The sequence below is a fragment of the Pocillopora damicornis genome, chromosome 13 (genome assembly GCF_964200805.1).
Source record: "Pocillopora damicornis chromosome 13, jaPocDami1.2, whole genome shotgun sequence".
Classification (NCBI taxonomy): Eukaryota; Metazoa; Cnidaria; class Anthozoa; order Scleractinia; family Pocilloporidae; genus Pocillopora; species Pocillopora damicornis.
Window position 1 is genome coordinate 1,539,988 of NC_142682.1, and position 23,125 is coordinate 1,563,112.

General features: G+C 38.2%; 2 protein-coding genes, 1 long non-coding RNA gene and 1 other non-coding gene across 6 annotated transcripts; 2 read left to right on the plus strand and 2 right to left on the minus strand.

Annotated features, from left to right (window-relative positions):
• The first annotated feature begins 35 nt into the window (after positions 1 to 35).
• On the plus strand, positions 36 to 13,032 carry LOC113667589 (TBC domain-containing protein kinase-like protein). The gene is made up of 29 exons (XM_089190978.1): positions 36 to 349; positions 677 to 749; positions 1,381 to 1,495; positions 1,826 to 1,899; positions 2,139 to 2,217; positions 2,739 to 2,783; positions 2,896 to 2,983; positions 3,443 to 3,504; positions 3,611 to 3,672; positions 3,993 to 4,050; positions 4,252 to 4,345; positions 4,659 to 4,695; positions 5,047 to 5,157; positions 5,430 to 5,529; positions 5,639 to 5,691; positions 6,223 to 6,298; positions 6,468 to 6,503; positions 6,733 to 6,831; positions 7,117 to 7,179; positions 7,604 to 7,730; positions 8,270 to 8,320; positions 8,412 to 8,495; positions 8,583 to 8,668; positions 9,164 to 9,200; positions 9,538 to 9,699; positions 10,066 to 10,178; positions 10,477 to 10,640; positions 12,134 to 12,293; positions 12,619 to 13,032. Exons 1-29 carry the CDS (start codon positions 157 to 159, stop codon positions 12,721 to 12,723), a joined length of 2,607 nt encoding a protein of 868 aa, XP_089047104.1. The 5' UTR covers positions 36 to 156; the 3' UTR covers positions 12,724 to 13,032.
• Positions 13,033 to 15,252: 2,220 nt separating this feature from the next.
• On the plus strand, positions 15,253 to 22,424 carry LOC113667575 (uncharacterized). 3 transcript variants are annotated; one of them, XM_089190985.1, is made up of 3 exons: positions 15,253 to 15,397; positions 17,451 to 17,630; positions 20,553 to 22,424. In XM_089190985.1, exons 2-3 carry the CDS (start codon positions 17,477 to 17,479, stop codon positions 21,326 to 21,328), a joined length of 930 nt encoding a protein of 309 aa, XP_089047111.1. In that variant the 5' UTR covers positions 15,253 to 15,397; positions 17,451 to 17,476; the 3' UTR covers positions 21,329 to 22,424. The 3 variants fall into 3 exon arrangements, with proteins under 3 accessions (XP_089047111.1, XP_089047110.1, XP_089047112.1); XM_089190984.1 differs by having other exon boundaries at positions 15,263 to 15,683; XM_089190986.1 differs by lacking the exon at positions 15,253 to 15,397 and adding an exon at positions 17,128 to 17,375.
• On the minus strand, positions 18,436 to 19,810 carry LOC149034946 (uncharacterized). The gene is made up of 2 exons (XR_016182126.1): positions 19,569 to 19,810; positions 18,436 to 19,094 (listed from the first exon to the last, which is right to left on the minus strand). It is a non-coding gene; the product is annotated as an uncharacterized LOC149034946 (long non-coding RNA).
• A 214-nt stretch (positions 22,425 to 22,638) lies between the features above and the next one.
• Positions 22,639 to 22,710, minus strand: Trnad-guc (transfer RNA aspartic acid (anticodon GUC)). The gene has a single exon. It is a non-coding gene; the product is annotated as a tRNA-Asp (tRNA).
• Between the last annotated feature and the right edge of the window lie 415 nt (positions 22,711 to 23,125).

Consider the following 23,125-nt stretch of genomic DNA (forward strand, 5'->3'; position numbering starts at 1 on the left):
AATTTTTTTTTTTGGCCGGGCTACAAGGCTTTGGGTGGTTACCAATTAAAAACAATATGGCGGAAGCCTGGAAGTAATTGGATTATATGGCGGTAACAGTCGCTATAGAGTCAACCTAGAAGCTTATGTTCATTTATATAAAATTTTTTTTTAAAAATGGGTTCGCTTGGCCGCGCGCAGATCGGAATTTCGACGTTTTTTCCTTCTCCACATCCAACAGATCAGTGCGGTACAAATGGACTACCACTTACTCCAAATTCCATCGTGATAATCGGTCGGTTTCAGCGATTGAAAACTCTTTACCATCAAAATGTGTGTCAGTATCTGGATATCATCAGAGCCAAACATGGTGAGTCTCTTTTGAAAAATGGTAAAAATCTTCTTTTGGAAACCTCAAAAACTTTTCACGAGGACGATGTTTTGCAGGGGGAGGGTTGTGTCTCTGACGCCCTCATCTCCAACCATTCGATAGTTTTCCACTCTGTTTGAGTGCACGACACTTGAGTTCTCTGCAGTTAATTTATTATAATAATGTTAAGCATCACCAGGGTCTCGATATCACATAATTGTTTATTCTAAATAAAGGATGTGAACACCAACAAAAATAAAATGACTGTTAATTAATTATGATGATTAAGCGAGTTTATACTGTATTGAATTGTTAATATCTTTTCAGAAAGGCTCATAGTTGCTGAGGAGTTCTATTCTGAAAATTTACAGCTTGCTTTGAAAAATGGTAAAAAATTTAGGTGAGTTTTTTTGCAGATGATTGGCTAGTAATAAATTAAAGTACCCTTAACCCTTTAACTCATAGAGGTGATTAAATTGTAACTTCTCCCTATAACATCCATACATTATCCAGCAAACAGGTAATGAGAATAATGAAACTTATGGGTTAAAAGCTGCTATTTTAATCTAACATAGAATTCTCACAACTAATTTACAAGGAAATGTGTCACAGCAAGCAGAGAGAATTTAACAATCAGATCTTGGAAGTTAAAGGGTTAAAAAAAGGAATGATCAACAGACTTTGAGAGAATTGCCCTTATTGCAGTAGGTCATCCACAAGCTTTTTTCTTCATTTGATGTGATTGTGTCGGGTTCACTTGTGGAGACAAATATTTAAAGAAACAAATATTGTTCAACAATTCTATTTTTTTACTTCAACCTCATGGTCCAATTTTTCTCGTCCCCCCGATGGTCACATGACTAAAGTACTCTGGGGGCTGGGGTGGGGTAACTGTCTACCCCTCATAACAACAAAGAAACACTACATTTTTGAAGAAAACATTCAGAATATATGCCAATTATTTTTTGAGAGTGTTTGAATTCAGATGTTATCAATTAATCATTAATTTCCATGTGATTGTTATCTTGCAGTTATACTGATATTAAAGCAATTGCATTTCAAGTTGTTCAAGGCCTTTCCTTTCTCAATGCACATGGCATTGTCAATAGGAATTTGTCTCCTGTGAACATAGTATTCACTCCAAAGGTTAGGATCTTTACAATTTATGGTCACAATCAAATGTCTTTTTGATTTTTGATGCACCAAATTCCAGTCCATTCCATTCCCATCATTCATGACAGTTTGCTTTATTTGTTTATACTCCTTAGTGGATTGAGGCACTGTGAGAGTGAGAAGTTTGCACAAGAAAAAACAATGCAATTGATTCAATGCTAGCTTCAAACCAGACCTCTTGATCATGTGTCCAGTGTTAACCACTGAGCTTTAACATCTTTCACTGCTTTATATTGTAGTATTTACTTATAATTAAGTTCTGTTTATCTTTGTAGAGTAATGAATATGTCTTTTTGATTTCAGGGTGGAGTCAAGTTATCCAGAAGTTGTTTATATCACATGACTGGTTCTGGGGCTCGAGTTGCATTTCCAATTGGGTAAGCTGTATATCATTTAGTGCTCTATGTATATGTCAGAAGAAAATGTATATGAGAGATGACAATGATTGAAAAGTTTCAAGTAACAGTTTATTTGATAATGGTTAAAGTTACTAACTCTGATTACCTTTGATGAAAATAATGTGGCTTACATATTTATTGACTGAAAAGTATTATTCTTTGTGGATGCAAAAAAAAAAGGGGTTCGTAGCTCAAAACATATCAACTTTTTTGTGCAGTTCTCCAGTATTCATGGCTCCTGAGGTGGTTTTAACAGGCCAAGGCCTCTCACCTGTATTTGGACCATCAGGACCAAAGGTATGCATTATTTACTGTCAATAACAACATTTATTAATGTGATATTGTTTTGAAGTTTTAATTTGAGGGCACACTCTTAAAGAAAAAAGGTGATTTGCAATGTTCTGTAGCTAGTTAATATATTTGTTACCCTAAGCTCATACATGTTAAGATTTCCCATTAGCCCCATGACCCTTAAGAGTAACCAATATCTAATTTCTCCTTACAATTTCACCCTGAATCACGCACTTAAAGATTACAAGAATAAAGGAAATGATAACCAACTAAAGCTGCTTGTGTTTGTCAAACAAATTCTCCTTGTCAGCCCCATAGTAAATGTATAGAGAACAGTATGGAGAATATGCATACTGATGTTAGGGTGTAAAGGGTCAAAGAATGTGGGAAAGTACTTAGAATAAAGTAAATTACAAATCAATCCAGTTTGAATCCTTTTGACTTGAAATTTTGAACTTCTGCCATGACTTTCAACTTGGATATTGATTGAAAGTTATTGTCATTTTTTCAATTTTGCCTTATTTTAGGTTGATGTGTGGTCTTTGGGGATGGTTTTGATTTACCTGATATTGGTAGGTACAGATTTCTATTTAATAAGTAAATTAGCTTTGGTTTTTTCTTTAACCCTTTTCTACCAAGAGTGCACAGAATCTTGCATTTTTTTTTCTCCTCATTCATTCTCAGGAAGGGTCTTTGTGGGCAAGTGAATCTGAAAACAACCATGTACAAAAGATTTTCTTGAAAGTTCTCTCTCTTGTAAAAGGTGTTCAAGGTAGGTAGTGCTATGTTGTTCGCAAACTGTTGTTAATTTTAGCAATATATCAGATAACATAATTTTTCAAGTTTCAAGTGAAGGTAATGACAATTAAAGATGAGTTTTATATAGTCCATTCTCCATATGAATGTGCTTTAATGCACTTTACAGTACTCTTTGGGGGACTTAAATCAGACTTCATTGAGCAGTTTACAACTTAAGTCCCCTGCTGACCAGTATGGAGAAGAGGCAGGAGACAGAGCCTATAGTTTATTATCCTCATCTGAAAAAAAACTAGAATGTCTTTAGAACCATTTGCAGATGTCCTAGCAAAGGTAGAACATTCTCTTGAGTGAACTTGGTCCAGTTTAGGGCTTGAACCCTCAAGCCACATCATGGCATTCCAGTGCTCTCCAACATGAGCTTACCAGGCTGCAGTAGTTTTACTGCCTAACCAGGTTTTTTAATTTCCATCAGATTCTTCAATTGATGTTCTTAAACTTCTCTTTGATGACAACCATGCTCTGGAAAAACTCCAGGTTAGCAACATTTAAGAGGAAAGTGCATTTGAAAATTCTTCATATTATTTATAAATTTAAAATAATTTGATTAAGGTTGGCATGTTTTGGTCTTTATTTCCTGTAGGAAATTCCTTCAGATCTGGCTTCTTTTCTAAGAATTTGCCTGACAGTGGATGTTGCCAAAAGGTTTATTTCTATTTAATATCTCTTTACCTTTTTATTTATTTACCTTACATTTATTCCTATATGGTGACATGTATACAAAAAGATACTTTGATCCACATAATCATGAAAGTGGTAGCAGTACTTCACTTACATATGTTCCACAGACTACACCAGATAAGCATAAACCTAGAAAGCTTAGTAACCATTTGACCTTTAAGATAGGGAGAGTGTTATTCAACAAATGATCCACTATTTCATGTTTGTCTTACCAGTAATTTGTAATGCAGCTAATTCTAACTTGGTAAATGAAAATGTATTAATTAAATGGTTTTTTTTCCTAGGCCTATCCCATGTGAGTTATTGAATCATGAAGTGTTTGCCAACTTCGATAAAGCAAAGGTAATTCTTATCAGGACTCTTGTTTGAAAGGGCAGACAATGCCATCCCACAGATAAATGGCTTTTTCATTTTTTTACTACTCAAGTCCCCTGAGACTGTTTTTCAACTCAAAATGCCTCGACTATGTCTCATGTAACTGTCTGATTTTTACATGCCATTGCCTTGTTTATATTGTAAAGATAACTTCATGGTTCCCACCAGGTGAAACTAACCAATGGATTTCAAAAATTTCCTGCTGTATTCAACTTAAAAGAACTTCCTGTTGGTGATTTTCAAAATGATGATTTGTTGCAAGGTAAGATGGCTAGTCTCATCTGTTTAAAGATGATTACAATTTTCAAGATGACTATATGTGTGCTGTAAGTGAATTATTTCCCTTACAGTGAAGGATACAATAGTTGGTTTATTACCTTTAAATTCTATAGTCAACCACAGGGATGGCATTCTAGGCCATAACGACTTCAACACAGACAAAGTGTGTAATTCTGCGAACCCCACTTGAGTGGGGTTTGTGCATATGTATGAGCACTGTTACCTAGTAACGCGTGACGTATTTTGGTTGGTATGGTATGTTTGAGGTTCAGGGTCTGTTTCTTGTTCTTCAACAGATGTTGATGATGACGAAGAAGATCTCCTTTCTGAGAGGTTTGATTGGCATTCTATTTTTTGAGGGGGTTAGGTAAACAGTATTCACAGACAAGTCACTTAGAACGGGCACATAGTCAAATGTTAACCCTTTGCCTCAAGGAACGACTAGCATCCAACATCTCCTTATAATATCAGCCTGAATCAAACATCAGGGTCACGAGAATATAGTAAATGATCGCCAAACTAAAGCAGCTTGTGATTTTTTAAGCAAGTTCTCCTGGTCAGCACCTTAAGAAATGTATAGAGAACGGTATAGAGGATATGCAAACTGATGTTAGGGTGTAAAGAGTTGATGTTCAACTGAGTTAGATCCAACTGTAAAATCGTTTTTCACGTTTGTTTCTTTAGACCGCTACACGAGGTGTATCACTTATGGAGACTGGCTGGAGGAGATATGGAAGGAGAACTGAAGAAACGAGGACTTATTAAGACAAAGCCTCCAATAATGACGCTTCCAGTGTATGTAACTAATACGCTACCAAATATTGAACAATTAGATTATGATTTTGGGATTTATATCGCGTGATAGTTTATCAGGGCTTCGCTCTCATAAACTTTCTCGCATAGAAGTTTACTTCGTGAACGTTTTGCCTCGCAGTTAGTATTTCCTTTTCCTACCAGTCTGCGTATTTACCAGCGCTTTCACTGATTAAACTTCATTTGCATGATAACAATGATTAAGATTTCTTTAGTTAATATTGATTAAAATCCATTCTTGTTGACTTTTGCAGCATTCTACTACACACTGGAGAGGAACTTGGAATGGAAAAAGATCGAGTGTTACTCTTAGATGAAACAATAGTTCCTGTATCAATGGCACAACTCAGACAGGTAAAATGGACTGAAATTAAAGGAAAAGCATCTACGCAGGCTTTTTAAATTTGTATTACAGTTGAAGCTCTTGTCTGTTACTCATAGATGTCCAATGATTTTATTTCAGAGGCTCAAACATGTGGATCCATCTGCATATTTTCCACTCATAGAGGAGGATGAGTATGAAATAGTTTCACCTGTTTTAAACTTCACTAAAATAATACTATATGGAAATTAAGCTGAAAAGGAAAGCCTCAAATTGTTAACATCACTAAAAACTTGATCGTGTTCAGTGTCTTACCGTCCGGGTGAGAGAAGCTCTGAGACGGTCGGAAGTAGAGATTGACGTTTCGATAACCCCTTAAAGAAGTCATCTTCAGACTCGAGTGAAGACTTGTTGTCATTCGAGTGTATTACACCAAGTTCGTGTAAAATGATTGGTCACTTTGGCTATGACGCGTAACATCAAAACAAGTCGTGGAGATCAGGTGCACTGTACGCCGCAGCGACAATTTTTCTCGTATGGCGTGGTGAATTCTTGTACAAATCTTTGTCTCTGCGATAAATCATCGCCTAGCTTGCGTGCTCTGGTTAAAATGTACGCCATGCCTCCTTATATAGTTGCGTTATGCTACAGAAACTAAATTGAGCTGCGGCAACTATGCGATTTAGCCTTCTGACTAAACCTTTTTTTTCTTGTTCTTGTATTAGTCCATCCTCTAGATATGCTCTTCTCGACACAGCTGACCTTCCCTTGACAATTAGAGAGACAACTGTGGATTACCAGGTAGAGTGAACTTAGAGTAAGATACATGAAATCTGCGTGCAATGTGCGTAGCACGCACAAGTTGCCCGTGTTTTGCGCGTGTGCAGCCGCAGCAGTACACTGTATGTTAAGTGGTTTTTTTTTTAATTGAAAAATACAAAGGTGTGACTAACACTGGTGTGTTTTTTAGTTTCACAGAATTGTCCTGTTTCAAAGACTTCTGGAGGTAGGAGCAATCTGCGAAAAACATTTACATGTTTAAGTACTTAATATATTTTGTAAAATTTTGACATTGAGAGTACTTCCATAATTATTTCTCTTGTCGTTTAGTGAGGCAGAAAGAGCTTTCGCGTTAGTGTATGATATTTTGATTCATGTATGACTGTAAAAGAAATTCCATGTTTGATTGCTAAGCACTTTTAATTAATTCTAAACACTGTATTGTTCTGTATCAGGGTTATCCTTACACAAGAGATCGTATAGTACGAGAAGCCAGAATAGACATTCCTCCTTTCCTTAGAGGAAAGATATGGGCAGCGCTTCTAGGGATTCAGGTGAGAATGAGATCAAAAATTTCCTTTGCAACCCGAAAGAGAGTGGCAGACGAAAGAGCATGATGCTACACGATGGACTACGGCTCGAGCCCTGATCGGATCATTGTGTAGGGTTGTTGGGAAAATCAGCAACATCAAAAGCGTTGTTTGAATAAGTGAAATAAGAAAGATAATAAATTTTGCGTTCATAACAAGGCGAAAAAACATCTTTAGTCATTTCATTCCTTAGCTCAAAAATGTATTATTTTTCTTATCATAAGGCAGAATTGTTATATTTCTCCTCAGGGTGATATCCAAGGTACATATGACGCTATTGACAAGGAATCTTTCACTCAAACAGACAGACAGGTTTGTCAGTCAATCTAGCCTAGCTTGTTTAACTGGCCTAATAACTTTGCCACTTTTAAGTTTTTTTGTGTTCCTCTAAGAAAACATGTTACGTATAATAAGGGTTTTAATAGCAACATTCCTCATGCTAAGCCTTTCAGCAGTGTGATTGATGAGGCTCCGAAGCAAAGAAATACTGGTGAAGTGAATGTAAAATCCGAAATTGTAAATACCACGTACAATTTAATCATGATATTTACTTTGGCGCAACTTGACTTACTATAGATTTACTAAAAGTCCTCTCCAATAGATTTTCGACTTTTTCAGTGATATTTCCAATCTATTGTTTACTCTCTTGTGCTCTTGATTTCATTACCCGAAGATTTCCACACGAAGGACAACTTGTTTCAAGTGTAATGATTTTTATTTGTGCATTTTTTCTCAGATTGAAGTCGACATTCCTCGATGCCATCAGTATGATGAACTGTTGTCTTCACCTACTGCTCATGAGAAGTTTAAGAGGATTTTAAAGGCTTGGGTTGTGTCTCACACCAGCTTGGTCTATTGGCAAGGTAATCAGTGTAGAGTGCTTTTCGGTTTAGTGAGAACGATAGAAAACATTACTGGAATTTTTTGAATACTCAAGTAACAACATGTTAAGTTCCTAAATCGTGGAACAATGCGAGTGGCCAAGTCATGAAGGGTTTTGGTTTTGCATCTGATAGGTGGAGAGGATGCTTGTGGTTCTCTGTGTGGTTTACATGGAACTGTTCTGAACACTCTAAAAGCTTGATTTTGGAGCAGTTTTCAAGATAGAGAGGAAAGCGATCCTGATTTTCCCTTTTCTTAACTTTGCTCGATGATTGGTCCGGAAACCTGACGCCATCCTTTCAACCAATCAGATGCAAAACTAAAAACGATCGCGACTTGGTCGCCCGCGTTTTCTTGCGCTTCAAGCGGGTTGTCTGTTTTAACTTTGAGTTCTCATTGGTTAATGATGATGTTAATCTTTGCTCTGATTGATAGCTGTGATAACTTGATTTCAGTTTTTCAACACTCAATTGAAGAAAACTACCCTATAACCAGGCTAATTGATTTTTGCTTTTTTCAGGTCTGGATTCACTCTGCGCGCCTTTTCTTTCACTCAATTTTAACGACGAAGGTAAGAAAACCGATGGTTAAAAATAACCCAGAGTGGTTCAGGTTTGAATTTCGTGTGCGACCGACTATTGTATGATTTCTTACCTTCACAGCTCTTGGATACGCTTGTCTGGCGGCTTTCATTCCCAAATATCTTCATAACTTCTTTTTGAAGGACAATTCAGCCATTATACAAGGTGAGCGGTCGTATCGGTCGTTTTTAAACATCTTTTGCTTCATTTCCAAAAATCACTAATAGTGCAGTAATTCCATTTTCTGGGCAGAATATTTGGCAGTATTTTCTCAGCTTATCGCCTTTCATGATCCTGAGCTTTTTAACCATCTTCATGAAATTGGATTCATCCCAGAGGTAAGGATGATTTATAAAACAATAATTGTCATATCTCTCAGCTATTATATATTTTTTTTCCGATTAGGGAAGCGCGTGTCGTATGTCGCATGATGTAGTCTTCAGATATCCCTTCGGTGTCTCTGATTGGTGATTACTCCTGAATGGCAAAAACATAGCAACCAATCATAGGCACTGCATCTATGTTAAATTTGATTTATAAAACAATAATTGTTATACCTCTCAGCTATTATATATATTTTTTCCGATCAGGAAAGCGCGTGTCATATGTCGCATGATATAATCTTCAGATATCCCTTCGGTTTCTCTGATTGGCGATTACTCCTTAATGCCAAAAAGATAGCAACTAATCATAGGCACTGCACATCTGTTAAATTTGTCGGGTCCAATTTCTCCCTTTCTCTCGGTCGGAGCAAATTGTGATACCATGATGATACCATTCCACAGTTATTGTTATAAAACCTATTATCATTTGGTCTGGTTTTTTTTCCACAGTTGTACGCAATTCCATGGTTTCTCACCATGTTCTGCCGTAAGTATTCGGGTAGATTAGTTGTCTGACGAAGGGCTAACGCTCGAAACGTCAGCTTTTAAACCCTTTACGTAGGCCAATTTACGTTATCAACACAGTTAATAATACTAAATTACCCTTTTATACTCTCCCACCGACGCAGTACCACAGTTTCTTCAAAAACTTACCCCATTTCTTTTAACACAACTATTTCCTAGCTGCAATGCGCACGATTCCCATCCAAGGGTGGCAATACTTCTTAACGCCTCTCAGCTAAAAACCAGTGTGAGTTCCAGCATTCTGTTCTTGACTCAAAAGCAGACTTCGCCTTCTATCTTTTCCCCTTTTTATTTTTCAGACGTGTTTCCTCTTAAAAAGATTTATCACCTTTGGGACACTCTGTTGCTAGGCAACTCATCCTACCCACTGTGCATTGGTGTCGCTATTCTAGAGCAGCTACGAGATCAGCTGCTGTCGTTTGGTTTCAACGAATGCATCCTTCTGTTCTCTGATATGCCAGGTAAGTTGTTTCCATTCGCTGAGTTGTCTCCTGCTTTCCTTCACCGTTGGATGGTGCATGGTCATCGGAACCCCTTTCCTTCAGACGTATACACTCTTGTTGTCATAGGTCATCGCGGTTTCCGTAGCAATGAACCAACCACGGTCATTGTTACTTCTCCAAGAAGTGACGATGGTTAATCTTAGGTGGCCCCAGACCCCCCCCCCCCTTGCATTTTAAAAAATTAGATCTCCCTAGCTGGGTGGGTTAGGGAACGGAGTGAAGTGTCCCACCCAGGTATACAACACATTCACATGGACAGAAGTCGAACCCAGACCCCTCGAAATGTAACGGACTGTAGTTGTTATCTTATTTCTTGCATTTTAGGAGTCGACATCGATCGAGTGGTGCGAGACGCTAAGAGGATTTTCTGTAACACTCCGCGTACAGTTTCAATGAGACGACATGACAGAATGTATAACGATCCAAATGTGAAACATGTAAGACTTGAGCAATTTTCAATTGAATGTCTTAAGTGACCCCCAGATTGCTTCGCTTTACTTTGCATGGCTCTGTGCGTGACTGGTCCAGAAACTCATACCACTCTCAACCAATCAGATGCAAAACAGAAACCAGTCGCGTTGTAGTCATCCGCGTTTTCCCGCGCTTTCTTGTTTTCCTCTGAGAACTCATTTGCCCTTTGCAATATATTCCTTGTCCCCCGTAAGTTTCAAAATACAGTGCAACACAAACTCGTTTAACAAAGAATTTTGCAAAATTCGTTCCTCTTCTTGTTAGGAGAAAGAGTTTATTCCGCTATCACAGCTTAAAGCTGAAATCTGTCCCCGGATTTCCGCTCAAGATCTTGTACACATTTGCGAATTGGACGAAAATGGAGGTGCCAGAAGTCCAAGGAAAACCAAACCTCGTGGTCTGATCGTAGATGTCAGGCCGGCGGAGGAGTATCCTTGACTCAATAACATTTGGACGGTTTAAAGCCATAGATATTCTATGGGCGGCCGTCACCACCAAAAATACAAGGATGTCAAATAGATCAGCAAATACAAAGATGGTGTAAGGATCAGCTGCAGGATAGCATAGCTAATAAAGGAATGGCATGGCCAAATTATAGACAGTCTAGTTTTCCTTTGTGAAACAGAACACCCTAAACATGAATAGTTTAGCCAAAGCGAAGTGAAGACTATACTACGCCATGTAATGGTTTCGTGTCAGTCTTCACATTCGATGACGTCATACCCCCAGCAGATCGCTGTTCCATTTGCGGTTTGTATTTTTGGTGGTTTCGGCGAGATGCCTTGGCGGCCGTCACCACCAAAAATACAAGAATGTCGTATAGATCAGCAAATACAAAGATGGCTTAAGGATCAGCTGCAGGATAGCATAGCTAATAATGGAATGGCATAGCCTTCACGTCACGCCACGACGATTCGCCACAACATCGAAATATTTCAAGTAATACTAAACAATTTAATGTTCAGATAGAGCGTCTGATGTTCTGCAAAGCTATTCGACCTAACGCTACACTATTTGTGTCTACGCTGTACCATTCTACATTACGCTGAGCCATTTCACACAACGCTACACCATTTGTGTGTACGCTGTACCATTCGACATTATGCTAAGCCACTTCACGCAACGCTACTCTGTTTGTATGTACGCTGTACCATTCGACATTACGCTAAACCATTTCACGCAACGCTACACTGTTTGCATGTACGCTGTACCATTCGACATTACGCTGAGCCATTTCACACAACGCTACACTGTTTTTATGTACGTTGTACCATTCGACATTACGCTGAGCCATTTCCCGCAGCGCTACACCATATGTGTGTACGCTGTACCATTCTACATTAGGCTGAGCCATTTGACGTAACGCTACACCGTTTGTGCGTACGCTGTGCTACTCGACGTTACCCTGAGCCGTTTAACTCAACGCTACACCGTTTAAGTACTGTATTGCAAATGAGTGCTAAGCTATTCGTAATTGAGCTAGTCCATTTCACAATCTCATGTTCCAACTCAACATGGGCTACTAAAGCCCATGTTACTACTAACATGGGCTACTAGACCGTTTCTCATTTGGCTAAACTATTCATGTTTAGGGTGTTCTGTTTCACGAAGGAAAACTAGACTGTCTATAATTTGGCCATGCCATTCCTTTATTAGCTATGCTATCCTGCAGCTGATCCTTACACCATCTTTGTATTTGCTGATCTATTTGACATCCTTGTATTTTTGGTGGTGACGGCCGCCCAATATGTAGTTATAGGGGCGTAGAAGGAAATACGGGAACTTTTCTGCGACTCGGAAACTTGTGTTATATGCGCTAATCTTATAAAGATTAATAAGCACGAGCGGATTTACTCGATAAGTAGAAGAAAGTATGATTTCCAGCTGTGTTTTCCTTAATTCTTTATCTTTCAACGTAAAGATTCGCATGTGGCCAAATTCCCGAGAGTGTTAACATTCCTTACAATCAGGCGTTCCTCGAAGAGGGCGGACTGGCTCCATCACCGGCAGCAAATACACTGACTAGCTTCAAAGGGAGAGTGATTGTTGTTATGGGAAATCGCAATAATTACCCCGCTAAGGTAGAGCAAAGTTAATCAGTCATTGAGTACGGTGATACAGCTGATAGAATCAGCGTATTATACGATAATACGATGATGCGAATCTGCAAGCGACCTTCAGTTGAGTGTCGCAAGAAGATTCAGGCTTTACTTTACTCTGTGATTGGTCCAGAAGTCTCGCACCGCTTGCTTCACCAATCAGGCACGAAACGTAAACCAGTTGCGTCCCATGGATACACGAGTTTTCCCACGCTCATTTCATTCTCAATAACAGGTTTGTTTATATGAAACTCAGTCGAAAGCGCACTAGGCCTAAAGATATCTTTTCGTTTTATTCTTTAAACAGGTTGGTACTGAGCTTGTTCAACTTGGATTTTCGAGAGTTTGTGTCTTGGAAGAACCAGGGTTGTCAATTCTTCGCACGCGTGGACATCTTACAGTTCCAACTTAATTATATGTGAGGACGTTTCAGTTGGAAAACACATTCTATTTCCTTAATGATATTCAGTTCAGCCAATAATGTGGTAGTCTTCACTTAACGGAAATGCTCACTTAGGCATGAGTTGTCGCGTGGCGTAAAGGAGAGTTACGCTATTGATAAAAATTGCAGGCCTTCAGTAATTGTTTATCGAAAGTAAGTCGAACGGGAAGGGAAAAAAAAGCAAGATTTGAAGGTTAATTCTTTGGTACTGTAATAGTTATGAGATTTCACCAATAATTTTTTCGATATTTGAACTCCAATAAAATGTAAATTTATGAATGAGGGTAATTTCTCAGCAAATTATGGTTTCATGTTTTGCTTCTGGAAAAAGCAAAGATTCTCTAAGGATTACATTTGACATATTTGGTTTAGTAAGTTGTTTCTTAATGCTTATTAGGCAATTTAAAACGGCCGGAAAACTTGGTAGAGCGTTGTTGCTGAGACATTTCACGAAGTCAAGCCAATTAACAATTGATTCATACGTCAGCGTGCGTTCATCGAGCTATGAAGCACGTGGGAAGTTTGGAGAGCACGAAAGATGCGTAAGAGTTGCTCGAGGCGTAGCCGTTAAGAGATGCGTTTTTTCTCAAGGGATTTGTTTGCTGACGTCATGAGCGTGCACAATAGGAATATGAAGCACGTTCGCGCAATTGAATTTGATTAGACAAATTTACTAGCTATGTTATAATTTATATTTGACCAGTTGTTACATAATTACACAGGTGGTGTGTTCTTTCGCTATGTTTTCCAAACCCGTAGTCCTTGTTTTCTAAAATATTCATGAGCCATTTTAAGGATCTTGCAGAAATGAATGCAGAATCCCACCTGGTTTAGTTCTATTTATATCAATTACACATCGTTTAAAAACGGATAGAGCGGATAGAGTTCCACCTTCACGTTATGTTAACCTCCGATGAATGTGATATCAAATTCGAAGGGAATTCAAAGTAATTCCCTGTCTGTCGTGGAAGCGGAATCGTGAATCCTAACGGTTAAATCGGAAAGAATCATAACCTTTTGTAGACAATTCGATTTAGGGCTTAAGCAACTGTACTTTTATTGCTATTCCTTTTACTGCAAAGCTTTCGTCGATCTACGGCATCGTCAGGGAATGTAGAGAAAATATTCTCATATGCAGTAAATCGGCGAAAGCTTGGACAGGAGGTCAAGGCCTCAATCGAACCGTCCAGTTAATCAACATGCAACTGAAGGACAACTCTAAACGTCCACCTGGACCTTGGAAATCATGAATTGTGAGCTATGGTTAAAAAATTAGTCATGAATATCATAAAAGATTTTTGTAATCATCATAGAGCTGAAAAGAGGCAGGAATCACAAAGTAAAGTAATCCCGCTTCCACCTGACTGGTATATATTTAGAGCAGATAACGGTTATAGATTTGAAAACTATGGTTTTAACACGGGTATGAGTTACGAGGGAATCAGGAGAGCCTATAAAATGTCCTCGTCTCTTCAACTCCAAATCAATAAAGGAGGGTGACACGAAAACAAAGTTATCGCTCGAGTGGAATTTTCGGGTGACTTTTACGCCTATAGGAAGGTTTGAAAACGGATATGGATTTGAGAGATGGGGTTTCTGAAAGAAACAAAATGGATTAATTAGGGTGTCAGAACCTACTTCTCTAATCTTTCAATTTTCATTTCCAAATATGGCTTCGATGCCGACAAGTTACCAGGACTTTCCCGGTTTGAAAATGGAAGCGGAAAGTAACTAAAACTGGAGTTAAGATTAAGAGAACTGGGCGGCTCATCACACCAAAACATGTTTATTTTGTATCCCTACTGTCACGGTTCACTTCACGGGTCATTATTACGTTTTTAGAATGCGGACAATATCTGAGCTGCACCCAGCTATGAAGTATCATGTTTATGACGTAGGTGGGGGTTACATTTCCTCTTTTCCGCAAGCTCTTAAGTAATCGAGATTTTTGTTTATTTTTGTTTATTTTTTTTTTTGTCGCGGCAGATGACTGACGCCAAACGGGGATTTCTGCTTTAACTTCTGGTGTTAGTTATTATACTTTGTTTTCGGCGATGAAAAGGCGGTGATGAAATGGCCTCAGTAGATGAGAAAACTAGTTTAATCCACTAGGAATACAAAGGAAACTGATAGCAATTTTACTCTACTTCAAAAGACAGCCTAAGTGACGATAAAGGAGTGACACTTCACATTAAACCAGCTTTTGTAGTTCCTAAATGATCCTGAAGTTCTGGCACGCAAAGGTCTGAGCATATTTTTTACACAACCGGAAAAGGATGTTGTGAGAATGTAGGGTGACATCGTGAACAAAACAACATCATAGAGCGCTACTACTGGCAGTAGAGAACGTAAAATTGTGAGGATGTTTTAAGATACGAGTCGTGAGATTGATAATATGCTTTGGAAGATAGGTACACACAGGTTTCAAACATGATACTTCAAACTATTGAATTTCTCGATTGAACACCGGAAGTGTTCCTTTTGTCACCGCGGTAGGTCAAGTTCCCTCCCACTTTCGTTTACCCATGTCAACTAGACTTCAGCAGACTAATTTCATTCAAATCAAATGCCGAGTCGGCAGTGTAAGTCTCATCAAAGCAGAAGCGAAAGTTACAACATCGGAAGTGTTACGTATGTCGTTAGGGTAAGTCCAGATCCCGCCCTCTTTCGCTTCCCTTGTAAACAAGACTTCCACAAACTGAATTCATTCGAGCCAAACGCTGAGTCGAAAGTGTTGGTCTCATCAAAGCAGACGCAAGAGTTACAACAAAACAGCGTGTTCTCTAGTTTCGGTAAGCTCTTACAAAGCGGTACTCACTGGTCTGATATGTTGAACAACCTTCGTTCGCTGCGGCAAATCAGTTTCCTTTCAGTATTTGGCATTGCGTTACTCACGTTAGCGCAAATTCCGCACGGCGGGTGTGAAACAGGTGAGAATTGCCATGTTTGAATTGAAATTTTACAAGATGGACAAGATTTAGAATTTCCAAATTCTTCCATATTTAGAAATGTTGCTATGTTTAGCTCAGATTCAATTTTCCGCTTAATGCACGATCGTGAGAGAAGTGTTGCTTTTTGCTTGTTGTGTTAAATTTAAAACAACTTTAGATGTACCAAGTCTTTGCCTTGCTCGGCTCGAGGAACTTCTTTGCAAGGAGTAACGATCGACGTATTTAAATAGCGTTAGTCATTGTTATGTAGATGACACTCAATCAAGTCAGTTATTAATTGTTTCAAACTGCGCATCCTTCTTTCTTTATGCCAGCCGGCTTTAAAACACTAACATCATTAAACTTATGTTAATACTCGTATCACTTAAAGACTGAAATTACAGTTCAGCGTAGGATGTTCTGCACTGATAATGATTCGCTCTCTGGTTTAGCTTGTCTTAATAACCTATCGACTTTGCTTGCCGTTCCCTGTCAGATAAATGAAGAAATGAATCTTTAGTGCAGTACATGAAAATGTACGGTCGTGATTGTGGATAGTTTCCTTAAAGTCTCATCTCAACGGGGCTCTCGATTTCTTTTATTTTAGTTTCTGTCATTTCGAAAAAGTTACTTTCGTAAACCATAAAAAATACGAACCTAAGTTAGAATATAATCATTTCGTTTTCTCCGAAGAAACTGAAACATTTCCAGACGTCAAATGGATTCGATTTAGTTAAATCCCGGCTTTTCTCGTAATTATGAAGTCAATTTTCATTTCCGCATTGTAGAATGGTTAGTTAAATCATAGCTTTTCTCGGAATTATGACGTCAATTTTCATTTCCGCCATTGTAGAATGGTCTGTTCTTGTCTTTGATCACAGTTAGTCAGGAACTGTTAAAAAAACAAATAATCACATCGATGAGCCTTGAAATATTTCAGATATAATCGAATTAATGCTTCTATTTTTGGAAGTAACTTAAGTTACCTTAGGAAGAGAAAAAATTTTAAAGATTTTATCATGTGGTGTTCGACAACTGTTCTTCGTTCTACACCAATTTTCAGTAAATAAAAGAGCGGATGCAAATTCCTCTATTCGAATAGCTAATTTTTTAAGGAGGTCACGCCATCACCCAAGAACTATATATTAAGTAAATTAAATATACCTAATTTATAATACAGGCATTCTGAAGCAAAAGCATTGATCTTTTTCACGTTGTCTTAAGCTCTTGAATGTTTTAACAATAGATGGGTTTACTAAACTAACAAAGCCTAAAAACAGGCGAAGCTCTTGACATCATTTTTTTTTATAAACCTTGCACGTGCACGAGTAAGGGATAAAACTCTAATCTGCCAGTTTACTCAAAATAGACCTGCCGTCTAACTCTTTAATCTCTTCGAGTGCAATATATCCCTTGAATTAAATGTTTGAGTGAGGAGAATAAAGGAGATGATCAGCGACTAACGAGACTCTTGATGGTTTTACAAATTCTCCTAGTTAGAACCTTAGAAATGTTCAGAGAACAGTATGGAGAATATGCATTATGATGTTAGGGTGTCAAGGGTCGATGAGTGCAAGAGAAATACAGACAGAAAAGAAAGGAGAGAGCCTTTAAATTCCCGAATCTAATTTAGGGCCCGGTCTAACTCAAATCAATCTAAGCACAAGAAAAACGAGACATGAGATCAAATAGGTAAAAAAAAATATTGGCTCTAACGTCAAATGTCGTCTTAAATCCAAATCTTAAAAGAATTTGAAACTTTTTCAGTGCATCCGGCCAATTGCAGCGGATGGATGCCGTCGAACATCCCAGACGTGTGGGAAGCGTGTGGTAATGGTCGTTACATCAAACGTACACTTTTAGAATACAACGATAGCTCAGCTATAAAATTACTACGTTACAACTGTACGGACGGGTATGGATCGTCAACTAGCTGCAGTTGTGAAGGTAGGCTAAAAAAATCATATTGTGAAGTTTTTGTGCTTACATTTTGTTTGAGCGCAGTCGATCCGACTTCTACTTGCCCAAAAACACAAAAGCGTATCGCATGTTCTGCAAACCATAGTCTCTGCTTTAAAGGGCATGTAAACCCAAAAAACGTTCATTTTCTTTTCACATAGATGTTTTGTAAATATATCAAGTACACCAAAGGTACCATTCGTTTATTCTCAAAAGTCCATTTTCACTTTGTAAAAGCTCTTCCAAATTCGAAACATTCGCCATCTTGAATGGCGCCATCTTTCCTGTGACGTCACGGGTGGACCCTCTAAAGTCTCGTTTTATAATCGCGTGTCGCATGAAGGAGTCTTCTCTACAGCCGTTGTTTGCTGGTCTCGTCATGATTTTTTTACTTACAGTTTGCTTCAATATATTCAATTTTTTTCGTAATGGTGAAGCGTTGTGTCGTCCAGTTTTGTACTGATTCAAACAAAACTGGGCATACAATGCAAATATTTCCAAATGACGCAAATTTGAAGCGACAATTTGTGAAATTTGTTCAAGTGAAAATAGCCAATTTCGTCGAGCCGTTCGAACGTTCTGTTGTTTGTAGCAGTCATTTTTCTTCCTGGTGCTGTACCGACGATTCAGGTCTCACCAGAAGCAAATTATTCGGAAGTATAAAAACGACCCATACAGTCGGCAGACGACGAGGATTCGGAAGTGGCCGACCGAACTGAGAAAGAAGTTGAGCTCTTCAAAAGTTAGAGGTCAACAGAGAAAGTACAAAATCGATTTACATGAAAACGTTTCGTTAATTAAACAACAATAGCTTTATTGGTTCTCTAAAAACATCTTTTTTCTCATCTAATGAAATATTATGGGGGAGCCAGTTGTTCGGGAGCCAGCGCTGAGCCCGTAAAAGACACTGACATGTCTGAACCTTTGCCTGAATTCGAAACACGTATCAAAGAAAGAGAATTCGTTGATATCAGTGTGTAATAACGTGATCTGGAATTTTGTCGGTTCGATACAAAGAATTCTATACAGGATCCCATAATCAACCCTTATGTTCTATAAGAAAATCCAAGCCAGCCCTACTTGGTGCTTCCTTTGAGAAACCCTGAAGAGAAACAGCAGAAGAATTTGTGTCACGGTTTTCACAGCAGTGAAAATACATTCAAAGGTCAGTAGGACAATATTCATCATTTTGAGTACAACTTAAAAGATCCTGATTTCAGCTTGCAAAACTATCTTTTCAATATTTCAAATCGAAGCAAACACAAACAGGGTTGGATAATTATGAAGGCCACACAAGGAAATGTACATGATACAACTTGTTTATCGATGGAAATGCTTCTGAGATGAAGGATATTGTTTACCGCACAAGATAGCACAGCGACCCTAAAGTGTTTGCCGAGATATCCCCGACACCAACGAACAAGCTATCTGTAGGCAATTTAGCGAAATTTCCTGTCAGGAAAGAAGCGAAAAACAACTAGCTCTAGTACTGTATTATTAAATCAATAGCAGAAACAACTCAAGTAAATCGATCTCAAAATGTAACAAAACAGATGAAACAGAAAATATTTAGCTTAGTCGTTTCCGGTGTGATTATCTGTGCTTTGCTGCTGCCTGTACGCGTACTTGGCCGTCTCCAGCACCCAGAAATCGAGGCAAATTGACTGAAAACCTGGATGCTCAGTGATACAACTTATCTGGGTTTCAGGCCATTTTGCCACAATTGCCCGATTTCCGTACAACAAACACTTTCATGAGTTGTCGGCATTGGTTGACAAGTTCCACACTCGCACCTTTGATAATTTTATATAAAACACTTTCAGAAGCTCAAGTTAAAAAAAATTCTGTTGCATTCCTTTAGATTGTACCCTCGCTTTATTGCATTTTCATGTTAAATACAAATAAATCACAAAGTAAATTAAATACCAGTCTGGGTTTCCGAGAGTGTCGCATCGCTGTCGACATGTTCTGTACTGTCTTCGTGCGGATCGCTTCGGTGAACCCTACGCGGCTCATATTGTTAAGGACGTGGCCCAGACTCTCCTGAAGATTCTGGATTATCCCCAGCGCTGTCATGTACTAAGCTTAAGGCATTCGAGTCGCTATCTTCTGAAAAAACATCTTCCGAACTACCGCTACTTACACGAACTCCCTCACCAGTTCTACTGGGGAATATGTGTTGCGCAATATTTTGGTTCCACCGCTTACGTCACGACTTCTCGCTATTGTTTTTACCGGAAATGGAATTTCAGTTGAAAATGCCGATTTTCTCCTAAAATAAGTCGAATTGGACAAAACTAATTTCAAATTCGTTTTCTACGCCACTTTTTACATAGTATAGGAAAAACATGTATTTTTGGGTTTACATGCCCTTTAAAAAATCGACGGTTTCAAATTCTCCACACCTAGCAAACACTCGTATATTAGGACTCTTAGTAGCTTTTTGAGAGCATAAGTAAATTGTGACAATTCTGGCAAAAATGATTGAGGTGAGTATAGAGGTGAGTATCTCCGCCTGTCACTTGGGAGAACGGGGTTCGATTTCCCCCGGAAAGAATATGAATTTCTTCTTTATTTTCTCTACATACTCTACCCCCCTTAACCCTTTAATTTAACTCCCAGATCAAATTTGTAATTTTCTTTACTATCAACCATACAATCCCTATAATGTTAGTTCGGAGAATTTAGTATTGGATCAAATTGTCACTTATCTGGTTGATATTGTATTGATATTGTAAGGAGAAATTCTGTCTTGGTCACTCATGGGAGTTAAAGGGTTAAACGATTTCCCAATTCTAAGCATCCACTTAGATACTGACTGTTTAAGATAAATAATTTCACCTTTCGGCTGAAATCGATTTAACATTTCAAAGTTAACATTAACTAAGAAAATTATTTCTTTTATTTAAGAAAAACCTACAGAGGCAGGAAAACTTGTAGTGCCAGAAATGTTCCTCTATGGCTTAGTAGTTGGAGCTGCTTGTATAATTTTCCCAACTCTCTTCGTTGTTTGTATGTTACATTGTTACAAGAAGAAGAAAGGAAAGGATAGATCTTTGAGCCAACAAAATGAAACGATACTTACAGAAACGCAGGACACGATAGAAGAAGACTTCAGTCCACCCAAAAGACACGCAGAAGAAGCTGAGACACAAAACGTAGGAGAATCACAAGAATTGTCGGAAGTCAAAGGAAAACGCATCTACGAGAATGTTGTTCGCAAGGCCAATGATTCTCCGGAAAATAGCAAAGCAGGAGCTTCGGAAAGTCGTGCACCAGATGCTACCGAAAGTGGCAACGAATTCAGCAACGGATGCAATCTGCAAGGTGTAAAACCTTCGGGAAAAACAGCTAAAGGTCGCAAAGGGTATCTTCAGATAAAACGGGAGAAAACAGGAGAAGGACATCCCTTGTACGAGAACTGCGAAGGAAGTCGGCGTTACATGCATCTCGCACCAGAGAACAAAATACAAAGAGATACACCCGATGCGAAAAGCGCAAAAGCGAAGGAGAAAGAAGACGCCAAAGGCCTTCGAAGTGTCAGCTTGCCCATTAAGACACAAAGAGAATTACCGAAGAATACTGGAACAGAGCCACGTTGTCAACCTTCTTCTCCTGCGTATGTTAACGCGCACATGGCGAAATTGATATTTTTGGCAAAAAACACACCGAATGAAAAAACATGACATCATTCAAGCATAACTCATAAAAATAGCAAGTAAATTTTAAATCGCATAGTTACTGGAGCGAAACTTTTTTTAAAACAATATTTCAAAAAAGTTTAAGCTTGGAACACCTTTAAGAAGGCCTTCTGAGGATTTCTTATTTCACTCAAAGTATTAGAAATGTAGCTATGATTCTCATTTTACAACATCGTACCTCGCTTGTAGGCTTGTAGGGATGAAAGCATAGTCTCTCTGTTTTTTCCCCCTATCGCAACACACATATTATATATATATATATATATATATATATATATATATATAAAATAAATCTTGATTATGGTATATCCTTGCGGTATAGTGCTCGATGCGTTCGCAGAGCGTGGTACATCTGAAAGTTGGACAAATCAATAAGTGACTCTCAGTTTTCATATTAGGTGAAAATTTTCACAGAAAAGTTATGTCTTATAAATTTTTCCAACTTTCAGATATATAAATATATATATATGTTGCGATAGGGGGAAAAACAGAGAGACTATTGTTAAGAATATTCGTAACATCATTTATATACAATATAAATTTGCATAAAAGTAATACTTGAATTGTTGCGCAGTAACATTTTGTTTCTGTGGCGGCATGAAGACACGAGTTCATTACTTTTATTAAGTGATGATAATTCGGGTCGGCGAATCTATCTATTGCAACATACATCGCGCTCTACTCCTGCGAATCGAGCACTGTAAAACGGAAAAATCAATACACAGACTTCCTATATAGTTTTTGCATAAATATATATAAAAAAATTGTTTTGGAAACGTTTAGCTGGATATAATATTTCCACACGCTTTGCTGGTCGAGCTGCAGTCACAACTACTGATAATTTCGCAGTAAACTTGTCCTGCTTACCTGAGGATATGAGCAAGTAACATAACAGTAGCGTAAAAAACTGTCGCAGAATGTCGTCTCCATTGGCGATTTTGGTCGATTTTGGTTGACTTTATGTATCTTCTGGGCTTAAGTATATTTCTCATGTCTCTCTCATGAGCCTATGTATTTTTGTATTTTTTTGTATTTTTTGAGGTATAATCGTTCGGCTTCTAGTAAAAAGGCTTATGTGAAAGTGCTGTCTTTATATCTTGGTAGCCAAGAGAATCAGGACAATGTGTGTACTCATATATGAAGTAAGTTGCAATCCATCGTGTTGATCGTACCTTCCTTCGTGGATGAAAAGGAAATTTAAATCAAAAGTACTTAAACTAAAATTCACTTTCACGAACTCGTGAAGAGAAGAAGGGAAAAAAAAAAAAAATAAATAAAAGAAAAAGAGTCCTCTCCTCCCCGGCGGGGAATCGAACCCCGGTCTCCCGCGTGACAGGCGGGGATACTCACCACTATACTACCGAGGACTTGATATTAAAAAGTGGGAAAATTACAATATTTATTCATTATCTTTTTAAGTCATTAGCAGTAGGAAGGCGATTCCCAATTTATTATATAAATATCATAAAACAAATAGATTCCAAGTTGCTGTGCGTCTTTTCAGTAATAAATCACAGATGACGTCAAAATGTGTTAAGAACATCAGTGACACACTCGGCTTCGCCTCGTGTGCCACTTTTTTGTTCTTACTAAATTTTGAGGTCATCTGTTATCTATTACTGAACAGACGCACGGCAACTTGGAATCTATTTGTTAAATCTATCTATCTATCTATCGACCTAACTTCTATATAACTATCTATCTATCTCTCTATCTATCTATACATATATTACACTGGTAATAAAGGTAAGGAGACTCCTTCAAGTTACGTTAGCGAGAGGA

Coding starts and splice junctions, on each gene's coding strand:
- LOC113667589 (XM_089190978.1), top strand. CDS start 157: ATGGGTTCGCTTGGCCGCGCGCAGATCGGAATTTCGACGTTTTTTCCT. Junction 9,700..10,065: donor TCTGTTCTCTGATATGCCAG/GTAAGTTGTTTC, acceptor CTTGCATTTTAG/GAGTCGACATCGATCGAGTG. Junction 10,641..12,133: donor GATGTCAGGCCGGCGGAGGA/GTATCCTTGACT, acceptor TTCAACGTAAAG/ATTCGCATGTGGCCAAATTC.
- LOC113667575 (XM_089190984.1), top strand. CDS start 15,320: ATGCCGAGTCGGCAGTGTAAGTCTCATCAAAGCAGAAGCGAAAGTTAC. Junction 15,684..17,450: donor GCACGGCGGGTGTGAAACAG/GTGAGAATTGCC, acceptor AAACTTTTTCAG/TGCATCCGGCCAATTGCAGC. Junction 17,631..20,552: donor AACTAGCTGCAGTTGTGAAG/GTAGGCTAAAAA, acceptor CTTTTATTTAAG/AAAAACCTACAGAGGCAGGA.